The sequence below is a fragment of the Betta splendens genome, chromosome 15, assembly GCF_900634795.4.
Source record: "Betta splendens chromosome 15, fBetSpl5.4, whole genome shotgun sequence".
Lineage (NCBI taxonomy): Eukaryota > Metazoa > Chordata > Actinopteri > Anabantiformes > Osphronemidae > Betta > Betta splendens.
In genome coordinates this window covers 2,459,268-2,472,406 of record NC_040895.2, presented here as the reverse complement: position 1 = coordinate 2,472,406, position 13,139 = coordinate 2,459,268, and the positions used below count along the sequence as shown (strand labels likewise).

General features: G+C 43.6%; 1 protein-coding gene across 5 annotated transcripts in view; it reads right to left on the bottom strand.

The window, feature by feature from the left end:
* Positions 1-13,139, bottom strand: part of gbf1 (golgi brefeldin A resistant guanine nucleotide exchange factor 1) — a 96,966-nt gene that overhangs the window by 25,742 nt on the left and 58,085 nt on the right. For 4 of the 5 annotated variants that reach the window (XM_029127614.2, XM_029127615.2, XM_029127616.2 and 1 more), the window contains exons 8-11: positions 5,883-5,937; positions 1,831-1,966; positions 428-633; positions 84-237 (exon numbers count right to left, since the gene is read on the bottom strand). In XM_029127614.2, the coding sequence (XP_028983447.1) occupies positions 84-237; positions 428-633; positions 1,831-1,966; positions 5,883-5,937 (551 nt within the window). Of the gene's footprint in view, positions 1-83; positions 238-427; positions 634-1,830; positions 1,967-4,452; positions 4,570-5,882; positions 5,938-13,139 lie in introns of those variants that run through there. The other variant, XM_055502835.1, reaches the window with a different exon arrangement.

The window sequence follows — 13,139 nt, the reverse complement described above, 5'->3', positions numbered from 1 at the left end:
AATCATTTTAAAATTGTAGAGGTAAGGTTTCTGTTTGACAAGTAAATATAAAGTAAATAAGAGGTGTTCAAAAACATTCTTGCCATCTTTTTGTGTGGACTGTGTGAAACGAACTCCCCGGGGGTTGACGTAGTCCATATCATGTACAGAGGTGTTGTCCTCTATGATGGAATCTTTGTCCTCCAGAACCTCAGGGATGGACTCCACTGAGACTGATTGAGTTGGTCTTCCCTCAAACTGTACACAGATAAAAACGAGCATAAAAATCACAGATTTACATAAACATTAAGGTCAAATATGATTCAACAATACTTGAGAAAAGTCCATACAATGTTCACACATAGGCTAAATGTGTGTGTGGTGAAAAAATATAACAAGAAATTGCTGAACATCCTACTGATATGCCACTGATATGCCACACATGTACCTGAGAATCAGGAGAGCCCAGCCCAGTCCCAGGAAGTGTGGTTGCATATAAGCTACACTGTTCCAGGTCAGAAAGGTCTTCCCTGGACGTGGCTTTGGAACAGGAATCTAGGCCGCTGTCTGTGGTTGTAGGACTAGAAATGGATGAGCCAACGTTATCTGAAACTGGTAAGATGGATGAGCCCTTCTCAATGAATGCAACGTCACCTAATAGGAAAAAGAAAGAGGGAAAGACAATTATCCGCTGTGGTACTACAATTTGAATTAGTCCTCTATGGCATGACTTTTTTGTTAGGTCCCTGATAACACATTGATCACAAAATGCACCCCCCCAGGAACTCAAGTAGATCTGGTTTGTTGCGTCAGGGCAACAACATGCAGTTAGGTTACTAAAACACCAAGGTTTCCTATCAAATTAAATAGTAATAATATATATATAATATGAGGGACAAACAAGCATTAAATACATGAAAAATGACAATTATTATTATATTATATTATTTAAATCAGAAGCAACAATTTCAACATGTTTTATTTCAACAAAAATGGTTAATGAGTCATTGGCTTAGGCATTTTCTGCAACGTGTGTTTGTGTTACTGTATGTGTTAACATCGTATCTAATCATCCATCCATTTTCTTAACCGCTTACTCCCTAGTGCGGGGTCATGGGGGTGCTGGAGCCTATCCCAGCTGGCTACGGGCGAGAGGCAGGGTACATCCTGTCCAGTCCATCGCCAGTCCATCGCAGGGCAACACATAGACAGACAACCATTCACTCACACACTCACACCTACGGCCAATCAATAATGCACGTCTTTGGACTGTGGGAGGAAGCCGGAGAACCCGGAGAGAACCCACGCAAACACGGGGAGAACGTGCACAGAAAGGCCGCCTCCGGGAATCGAACCCAGAACCTTCTTGCTGTGAGGCGACAGTGCTACCCACCGCACCACCGTGCCACCGTGTCTAATCGATGTTTGTTTTTTATAATTTAATTCAATTCAATTTTATGTATATACCACCAATTCACAACTGATGTTTATCAATGCACTTTACAAGGTAAGGTTTAAGATCTGACACCCAACACATTCCACATACAGCAAGCGTATCATTGTAATTAATTACAAAGCACAGCCTGTTTTATTTTTGATGGAAAATCAGAAAGTAGTTGCTAGAAACAGGTGAACATCACAAAAAAAGGATAAAAATAAAAAGGCGTGTTGTTCCTGACAAATTTATGCACATGCAGATATTATTTTGCATGATGTTTTTTTGACCTGAAACATGTTAGAAAGTGAGATCTATCTCACCTTTTGCAGGCAGGCAGTAAGATAAGTGCTTTCAAAAACGATCTCGTACATCGGGTTACAGGAGACTAGAGACTAGAATAGTCTTTCTTTTACCTGAAAGGTTGTTGCTGGGCTGAATTGAGTCCATCTGACAGGAAGAACTCCGAACCATATGGCGAGGTGGCCTTGGTGAGCGTTTCTGCTTCTTCCATTTGGATGACTCACTCATTCCACCAGCACGCATCTTCAACTAGAGAAATTAGAATGGATCATAAGAGAGTCTCAAAACACTACTGCTGAAAACTAATTGAGGCCATGATCAGATTGGATGCTCTAGTTTTCTAATTTTCTGCTGTCATTAGATAAGAACAACATAAGCATTGGCAGTGACAATAGGGCTTATAAGTATGCAACATTAAATTTGACACAATATATCAATAACACAATCATAAAAAAGAGTTGTACTAATTATTTACTGAACATCTTTAAACTGTTTAGAGGGATTATGAAAGTAAAACTACAGTAAAACTCTTCTATATAGATTCATTATACACACACACACACACACACACACACACACACACACACACACACACACACACACACACACACACACACACACACACACACGTAGTTCAAGAGTGGCTTGACAAGAAATTTGTCAGTTGTAGTTTTTCCTTTCACTCAACTTTCCATTAATATGTTTGGACAAGGCATCTGTGAACAACCAGATTTTTTAGCAATCATATTGTGGTCAGTGACTGTCATCAGTCTTCACCATGACTGTGTCTCCTCCTAAACCACACTGAGACCATTTAAAAGCTCAGGCAACCTTCACAGGCATTTAGAATTAATCAGATCATCAAATTGTGACACCATGATTTTACAAGATTGAACTCTATTGAAATATTCCAATTTATTTGACGGGGGAATTTGAATTTGTTTTCATTACTTGTAGAGCATAATCATCAAAATTAACAAAAAAAAAAAAAAGACTGAACTACTGTATATCTCTGTGTGTAATGAGTCTATATAATATATAAATTGCACTTTTAATTGAATGGCATAAATTACGTTTTTGACATTACTCATGCTCCACCTTAAAGCTGCAAGGCTATGCCTGATACATCCTGGTTCAAGCATTACAGTAATGATAATAACATTCAAGTTCACAAAAAATGCAAAAAAATAAACTAGCCAAAATGAAAACAAACTAGTACGCAATCACTAACCAATTCTTAATAGTTGCATAATAAAACTTTAATATTACTATTCTGTATATGTATGCACTGGAGGACCACAATTTATTCTACGAACACCCTGACAAGGTTTACACAAAACAATTTTAAAACCAGACTTGCAGACCTAAAGCTTAAATGTTAATGCTCCTCTTACACAGCCACGGTAAAATCCGTAACGTAACTTGTTGGAAATAAGTTTACGTATTTTCCGGGCTATAATGCGCACCCAAATTTAAGCCACACCCATTAGCTTTTAATGAAAACATTTTTTTCATGTATAGACAGCAGGTCTGTCTATAAGCCGCAGGTTTCCACGTGACGTGACACATTTACACAGAAAAATGATACAGAGAAAATTTTTTGCAACTTTTAATTAAAAATGGTAAATATTTTTTTCCCTGAACAGTGCCTTTAACACAGCTGGTTAAAAAAAAAGTACAGCACCGTACCACAAAAGTAATTAATCACTATCGACCTATCTTCAGTGTCAGAATTAAATGGCCTCACACACTTTCTTGGTCTTTCTTTCGCTGTTTTTTTGGCTTTTTCCTCATAGCAGAGGGAGCTGTTGCAGGCACTGTTGTTTGATGGACAGGCATTTTCAACTCTACTTCTTTTAAGGTGGCAATTGTTTTGGTTTTTTTTAAGCGCAGTAACACCTGCATGGTTTGTGCATATAATAAGTGAAATGTCTTTACAATCTCTTTTAGTGAACTAGTCATTTATTTATTAAGGGAGAAAGAAGAATCTACTCTATCGGCTTTGTCCATCCGAAGTCAATCAACACTGCTAGCAAGAGCACACTGAAGATTCGCAACGCTACCACATAATGAATAAGGGTATGCAACACGCAAGCCTCAATAGATTTTAGTCGGATCTGTACGGTGTATACATTTTGGCTGTGTTCGGCAGCACGAAGCTCATAAGCCGGTAAAAGTCCACAAATTAGCTGCACTGTTAAGCTTGTTTAAATTGCAAGAAAATGTAGCGTCTTAGAGTCCGAAAAGTACGGTAATAACAATAATCCTTTGGTGTTGCTTTCAAAGCAGAAAGCTGGATCATGGCCTACTATAATACAAACACATTTTAACCTGTGAAATGACCTGCAACAATTTAAAGCAATGAACAAGAACAAAAAAGTATGCACATGTAAAAGCTGAGCTAACCTATGTAAATGTAAAAACAAGCCAAAAAAAAAAAGAGAAAAAAAATACTGGCCCTGCAAGATGCAAGAAAACATGAACATTGATGCCAAGAGCAGATTCTATAAATATATAACTGAGGATTTAAAATCTGCAAATGTCGCAAGCACAGATATGCCATATAGAAATATATTTAATATGTTAAAGAAAACTCATCTTTACTGAAATGAATGCATTTATAAATTTGGAGGTAGTCAGAGCTAAAGTGGGAGGTTAGTGAGGTCTTCAACAGAGAAAATTAGAAAATAACAAGGAGATTCCTCAGCCTAAATACTTAATGTCATCTTTCTTACCTGCACTCGTTTGTTTTTCCACAAGTTATTGTAAGCCTCAGAAAAGAAGGGTAACGGGCAAAGGCCCAAGATTAGTAACGTTACCACTAAGACCAAAAACATAATACACTTTCACTTGCATTTATGGTTATGCATGAGGGTATAGGGACCTAAGCAGGGTACAAGGTTTAGAGACACAATTACCTCTAAACACTAAACAACGAAAACTAAGTTGATGAACAAGCAGTGGACAAGCAGACAAACCATGCAAGAGCAATTACAATACCGCAGCCATTTAAACAAAAATAACCATTTTTAGAGACATCTCAACTAAAATAATATGAAAGTAGATTAAGGCAACTGATCTCATTTACATCGTGTTCAGCTTGTCAAAGACAGTCAGTCACTTCAGTTGGTTAAAATCAATCACTTAGTTGCTTTAGCCTTAGCTTCCTTGAGGTCTAATTTGTAGTTAGTGGCATTCTGTTGTATCTCCAATGTTATTCAGACGGCTTGTGTGAACAATGTGTTGTATCTCATTGAGAGTATACCTTTCTTTAGGACTATAATAAATAAGATTGACTGTTACAATCACTATAGTAAGAATTGAGAGCTGTTCTATTCTTTTTATGGGTTACTGCATTCTTGTATCTGTGTATGAATTATCAGGATTTTATTTATCACAAAAAAGCAAACAAAGCATAGCTACTATATATTTGTTTCTACTAACGTAGCTGTATTTGTAAAGATATTGTTATGCTCAGAATAATTATGTACAAGCCAAGGCTCATTTAAAATTAGACACTTGTGTTTATTCCTTGCGTCTATTTCTGACGTCATGGTTCAGGGGGCATATGAGGGGAGGTTTGTGTGTGTAGTTACCCCTCTATTTAAAAAATTGTTATTAATTAAATTAAATATTTGAACAAATACCTCAGAGACTGAGGGCCTGACATTCTCTTTTAAGATTTTCTAATTGAGAGCAGAAATAACTTTGACCCTGGAGCTGAAAAACAACCTCAAAATATTGCGTTGCCCTCTCAATGCTTGATCTTTTTATCATACTTTGTGTTTGGTTGATGCCTGAGGTCTATACAAAATATTCAACCTTTCACTTATGTCGTTTAAAATTGAAATCTCTTGATTAATGTACATTTTTATACAACAATTTTGTAATAACAGAGTTTTTATTATCTCTGTTAAACTAGGAACATTATTTTATTAATATTTTGTAAATGCAAATGATCTTGACATCTAGGGCACACTTAAATGTGAAGTGACTAAATGGGCATTATTTCACTTTCAGTTCAGTGACATTTCTAACATTAAGTGTGCACTTAATGGAAAAAGCATAAGGAAACATAAAAATAGCACAATGGGATGAAAAACAGGAAAACGCTAAACTGGCTAAGAAAGGCACAATAAAAAAACATATTAAATAGTCCTGTTACCTTCTTCATATTGGCACCCACATAATTCTTGGCCTCCTCTTTAAACTGTGATAGTCTGCAAAACAAAAGGCATGCAATTTAGTTGAAACAATCTTTGGTTTAACAATTTTTTGACATTAATCCATGTTTTACAGTCTTATGCCTTGTCACAGAGGTGGCTACTGATAAGCTTAGAAAGTAAGTAAGTAAAAAAGAGTTGCTTCTTAAGGGTCTTTTCCATGTAGCTACATATACTGTATATGGAGCCAAATTACTGAAGGGTTTTGCAAAAAAGTTACAAAAAAAGTAAACTACTCCCTCACCCTCTGAGGGAGTAGTGGGCAGCCACAGTGCGGTACACGGAGAGGTAGTGCGAGCTGTTTAACTCAAAGACATGCTTGCCGCTCTGGTGGGCTTGAACCTGGGACCTTTTGCTCCCCAAGCTAACGCTCTACCAATTGAGCCACAAGTCACCAAAAGAGTGAAAACTTAATTTTTCTTCAATCTTCTTTTACAAGTCTTCTACGTTTTCAGCCTAAGCTTCTTCTGGAAAGTCCACCTTGCTCTGAACTACGTAACTTTCTTTTATCGACAGAGACAGACAGACAGACAGACAGACAGACAGACAGACAGACAGACAGACAGACAGACAGACAGACAGACAGACAGAGTTTATTGATCCCACAGTGGGGAAATTCAATTGCTGGAACAGCAACAAGACAGCAAAGAAATTGTGCAGGATTGCAATGAAAAAAGTAATAATAGTATTTATAATAATAACCAATAACAGCAACATATGTACATATTAACAACTCAAATAGTGTCCAAAATAAAGTGACCAAACAAATGTGCAGATTTGAGCCTGTCAGACCTCTACATTGTACAGTCTACCAGCGGTGAGAATGAAGGACCTGCTGTAGCGCTCCTTCCTACATTGAGGGTGGATCAGTCTGCCACTGGCGGAGCTGCTCAGAGCTCCCACAGCTTGTTCAGTCTCAGCCTGTCCTGGTGGGCGTGAGCTTTGCAGCAGCACGCTTTGATCGCCCTGTCTTACTGACTTGTCTTTTCTGAATTTTTCTTGACTTTTTAACTTCTGTGTGCGATTTCCTTTAATTAGTCTTAGTATTTAAGGTGCACCCTCTCTGATCATGTTCAGTAGAGCCTCCCCCTTTTTTTTTGCTTGGAATCATACCTTCCCTCATTCGTAAAACTGGTGCGCAAGAGCAAACCCGGCAACACGCAAACTTTATTTACACCACAAGATTGGCCGCAAAATACTTGATTCTGCCAGAGACACTGTGGTGAGTGAGCTCCAGAACGTTCTGGAAACTAAACATTTATAATCCCAATATTCACCTTTAAACAAGTATAAATCAATCACCCATATTCCCACAATAATTCTCAGATTCATAACACAAGAATACCCCACAAATAATGACTAGGACCAAATAATAACAACAAACAAAAGTGGTTTCGTCGGACCCGCGCCTCGCGCCGAGGCGACACTGCAATGACGTCAAAAGTGAGCGTCGCCCAGCTGTCCGGTTTTGCCGGCGCGACGCGGGAGTCCGACTACTCCCGACACGTAAGTACTGACCCAAGAAACCAAAACCAACAAAAGTGACAAGTGTATGTGGTTAGTCTAACGGCGTAACAAGATGTAATGGTGGTGAAATGTCCAAATGGCCGCACGATTGCGTGTGCACCCGCTCTCTGCGGCCAATCAGCTGGTGCGTGTGTGTGTGTTTGTGTGTGCGCACAGTCCGGGGCTGCTCAGTGGGAAACAAACAGGCGGTTTGTCACACCACCTTCCCCCTCTCCTAGCAGAGTGCCTGTCGGGTTCCTTGACAGGTAGTCTGCTACCACATTCAGGCGTCCAGGTCTGTGCCGAATTTTAAAGTTGAACGGCTGCAACGACAGGTACCATCTCATGACCCTGGCATTGTGGTCCTTTGTGGAATGCAGCCAAGTCAACACTCTGTGGTCCGTTTCAAGGTCGAATGTCCTTCCCAAGAGGTAGTACCTCAAGCTTTCCAAGGCCCACTTGATGGCCAGGCACTCCTTCTCTACCGCTGAATAGCGGGTCTCTCTCTGTAATAGCTTACGACTGAGGTAAGCTATCGGTTTTTCTTCTCCCTTGGGCCCCTGGACCAACACGGCTCCTAGACCCACCGCTGACGCGTCTACTTGGACCAGGAAACCTTGGGAGAAGTCCGGGCTCTGCAACACTGGCCTGGAGCACATCTTCTCCTTCAGGGCCCTAAATGCTGCCTCGCAGTTCTCAGTCCACCGAATGGGGTTTGGTACCCCCTTACCCAGCAGATCCGTTAGGGGTGCTGCTATGGAGGCGAAGTCCGGGATGAACCTCCGGTACCATCCCACCAGGCCCAGAAATGACCTCACCTCCTTCTTGGTCTTCGGCCTTGAGCTCTGGCAGATGGATTCCACCTTATTGACCTGGGGTCGTAGCTGTCCATTGCCCAGATGGTACCCCAGGTATTGTGCCTCCTGTTTTGCCCATTCGCATTTCCCCATGTTTAGGGTCAGGCCAGCCTCAGCAATCTTCTGCAGCACTTGTTGCAGGTGGGACAGATGCTCCTCCCATGAGCTACTGTGGACGACAACGTCGTCCAGATAGGCAGCGGCCCACTCCTCACATCCTTGTAGGACCCTGTCCATCAGCCTCTGGAACGTGGCTGGGGCCGCGTGCAGCCCAAACGGTAGGACCGTGAATTGGTAAAGGCCCGCCGGAGTCCTGAAAGCTGTGTAAGGCCTCGATGCTGTATCCAAGGGAACCTGCCAGTAGCCCTTGCAGAGGTCCAAGGTAGTTATAAATTTTGCCCTTCCCACTCTTTCCAAGAGGTCATCTACCCGTGGCATCGGGTAGGCGTCGAACTGGAATTGGGCGTTGAGCTTCCGAAAGTCGATGCAGACACGGATAGACCCGTCTTTCTTCGGGACAATCACCCCTGGGCTGCACCACTCGCTTGTAGATGGCTCAATCACTCCCAGCTCCTTCATCATCCTAATTTCTTCCTTCAATGGAGCCACCAAACGTTCCGGTACCCGATACGGCCTCTGCCTGGACGGCGTGTTATCTGTGAGGTGAATGGCAGGTGGATCAGCGCTGTTCGCCCCGGCCTCTGACGAAGCAACGCTGGAAACTGGTCTAATAGACCCTGCAACTCCTGGCGCTTGATGTCGTCTAGGTGATTCAAATCCAACACAGACATCTTTCTTTCCGCACCTTCCACACCGTCCTCTTCCTCTTCACCCGTCACCTTCCGTACCAGCATGGCTGACGCAGGTTTCTTCTCCGGTGACTCCTTCCACTCCTTCAAAAGATTGACATGATATGTCTGTTTTGCCTTTCCCTTGTCTGGGTGATGGACCTCGTATGTTACTGGCCCCATCTTGCGTACCACGGTATATGGGCCTTGCCATTTTGCCAGAAGTTTGCTCGTTGAGGTAGGTAGCAAAAGTAGCACTCTCTGGCCTGGTTGGTATTGCCGTAGTCGTGCATGCTGATCATACCACCGCTTCTGGTATCGTTGTGTTGCCTGCAGGTTCTCCCTTGCCTGGTCTCTGTACTGCTCGAGTCGCTCCCTCATCTCCAGTACATATTGCACGATGCCTCTCTCCTCTGGCTTGGCTGTCGTACCCTCTTCCCAGCTTTCCCTCAGCAGATCCAGCGGTCCCCGTACCTGCCAACCATAGAGAAGCTCGAATGGTGAGAACCCGGTGGATGCTTGGGGGACTTCTCGGTAAGCGAAGAGGACAAATGGCAGCCATTTGTCCCAGTCTTTTCCAGTATCCACCACAAATTTCCGTAGCATGTTTTTCAGTGTCTGGTTGAACCTTTCTACTAGTCCGTCTGTCTGTGGATGGTATGGGGTTGTCTTGATGGCAGTGATGCCCAGTTGCCGGTACAACTGCCCCATCAGCCGCGATGTAAAGTTGGTGCCTTGGTCTGTCAGGATCTCTTCAGGTATTCCCACTCAGGAGAAAAGTTGTACCAGGGCACGGACGATGTTTGGTGAAGTTGCTGTGCGCAGTGGAAAAGCTTCCGGATATCTTGTTGCGTAATCACTGATGACCAGGATGTAGCGATGTCCCGCACTGCTTTTCTCCAGCGGTCCCACAATGTCCATGGCGATTCGCCTAAAGGGCTCAGAGAGCACAGGGAGAGGGTGCAATGGGGCCCTGTGCTGCCGCGGCACAGCACTGGTCTTCTGACAGGTTGGGCAAGAGTTGCAGTAGGTGCGAACATCAGCATACAATGTTGGCCAATGAAACCGAGAGCTAACACGTGCAAATGTTTTCTGTTGGCCCAGGTGACCAGCCCACGGGACAGAGTGTGCTAGGTGTAAGACGAGTGGGCGGCAGCTAGCCGGGACAACAAGGCGAGATTTATCCCCAGCTTGTACATACAAAATGTCATTCTTAACCACACATTTTTCTTCACACAGGTTAGAGGGTTGATCAGACATCGCTTTTTCAAACATAGCTTTTAACGTCACATCCCCTTTCTGTAGCTCCGCTATATTTTCTGGTTCTTGCCAACCAATACCCTCCGGGTGCTCTGCAGCAACCTCCAAGGTTGGTGTGCCCAGGTACTTCTCCAGACGTTTCAGTCTGCGCGATTTTTTTGGGCCTCTGTCTCCACCCTGCAACAGACTTTCATCCATGTCTGGTAGAGGTTGGAGTCCTGCCCTGGCTTGTGCCCGCGTAAAGGCCGGACATGACAGATGACCTGGTAACACAGAGTCAACATTTCCCGTGCTCCTCTCGGTGCTTTGTAATAAGTCACACAACACTGGCAAATCACGGCCCAAAATCATGTCTGTCGGTAGACTAGCCACTACAGCCACCATTAGCACTTGGTCTTCGTTGGCTCCATCCGCTGGGGCGGCCCTCTCAGCACTGGCACACCTGGGGAGTCTCTGTGGTAGCCCGCTCTGCGCTGACTAGCTACCCTCGAAGCAGCTGGCGTTGGCAGCTCCAAACGTGGACTCTCTCCATCTGAGTCCGGCCTAGCTGCCTCCACAATGGACTCCCGTAGGCCCCGGAGCTCCAGCAGAAACCGCTCTTCTCTGCGCTGCTGTGCGTTCAAGAAGTGTTGCATCAAAGAGACCATTCCCTCCTCAGGTTTGGCACCGGGAATCACCGACTCTGCACTCCCGTCCGACTTCCAGTCCTCATCATCCTGCATCACAGCTGTCACCTTCCCCTGCGACCGCAGCCTAGGTCCAGGTTTTCTGCCTTTCGGTGCTGTCTTGCGAGTAGCCATCCCACTTCTGACACCAACTGTGGTGAGTGAGCTCTGCTGCTCACTCGAGACGTGGAACGCCGTGCAAAAAACAACCAAAAAAAAGATGGCTTGCTCGCAGATGGTGAGTTTATTCAGTCCAAAAGTATAGTGCAGAAAAGAATCAGGTGCAGTATTTACAGTTGCTCCAAAAACCCCGCGGGTGCAACAGACAAAAAAAAGAAAAACAGAATGATAAGGACAACTATGGATGAGGAAATCAACCTGGAAAAAAAACCCTGCTCAAATAAAAGGAATGTCTCTCCTCTTCGTCAACACTCTCTCACCAACCAACTCGCTCTCCGTCCAGTCCACTCTCCCCCACAAGGGAGTTTGGCCACTCTTCTTAAAGGCCTGGCCCCGCCCCCTTCAACTGGGTGGAACCATTCTCCAGAACGTTCTGGAAACTAAACATTTATAATCCCAATATTCACCTTTAAACAAGTATAAATCAATCACCCATATTCCCACAATAATTCTCAGATTCATAACACAAGAATACCCCACAAATAATGACTAGGACCAAATAATAACAACAAACAAAAGTGGTTTCGTCGGACCCGCGCCTCGCGCCGAGGCGACACTGCAATGACGTCAAAAGTGAGCGTCGCCCAGCTGTCCGGTTTTGCCGGCGCGACGCGGGAGTCCGACTACTCCCGACACGTAAGTACTGACCCAAGAAACCAAAACCAACAAAAGTGACAAGTGTATGTGGTTAGTCTAACGGCGTAACAAAATGTAATGGTGGTAAAATGTCCAAATGGCCGCACGATTGCGTGTGCACCCGCTCTCTGCGGCCAATCAGCTGGTGCGTGTGTGTGTGTTTGTGTGTGCGCACAGTCCGGGGCTGCTCAGTGGGAAACAAACCGGCGGTTTGTCACAGACGCCAAGCCTTCCCGAAAAATAAGGAGAAAAATGAGAGGATGCAGACAAGGCAAAAAAGTTCGTAGAGGGAACAAAGACCAGAGAAGGTGAGAAGATTCAAGCCGCATCTCCCTTAACTGATTATGGGCAACGTGAGGTCACTGGATAATAAAATGGATGAACTGACAGCTCTAGTGAGAAAGGAGAGAATCTTTGCTGAGTGCAATTTGATGTGTGTCACAGAGACCTGACTGTATGACGTCATCCCTGACTCCAGCGTAAATATTGACGGCTTCAGCGCCATGCGCTTTGACAGAGGCCGAATGGGGACCATAAAGAAGCGAGTGTGTGTGTGTGTGTGTGTGTGTGTGTGTGTGTGTGTGTGTGTGTTGGGGGGGGGAATCCATTTTTAGTAACAAGTGGTGCCATCCTGGACATGTGATGGCCAAAAAGTCGATCTGTAGCCCTGACATGTGCGCCACTGTCCATATTGTTTACCCAGTGAGTTTTTACAGGTTATGCTCATTGCTGTTTACACCCCAACCCCCCACTTTGAAGTAGAACTTCAAAGCGACCACCTTTTTTACTGCAGTACGTGTGCTTCGCCAGCGCGCAATGGGTGCGTCCCTGACTAAGGATTTTTCATCCTGCAGCCAGCTGAAAAAAATCAGGGTGCTAGTCTCGTTCTAACCACCAGGTGGCGCAAAGATGTGAGGTCCGACTGTTCATTTCTATCTGTGTCTGCACATTAAGCACAAAAAAACGATGTCATGGTATTGTATCATTAAATGTAGAGTAGTTCGTTTTTAAATATTAAAGATTATTATGCGTCTTTGCTCGCTAGTGTGGGCTAGTGTTTGTTGTCAATTGCCGAAGCTGCTGATGTGCTGATGTTATGTGGTACAAGTGAAAGGAGTAATAAAGAAATAAACGAAATATAAAACGAAAACGCTTTCAAGCGTTTTCTGTTTATATTTTTTTATTGCACATTTGTTAAAACTTGATGGGTGTACTGTCATCTTTTCTGTAATTCTTAGCGTTTGCATTTACATGTTGTATATGAATAACGAAATTACAAAATCTACGTTTGAACTGTGAAGAGTTCC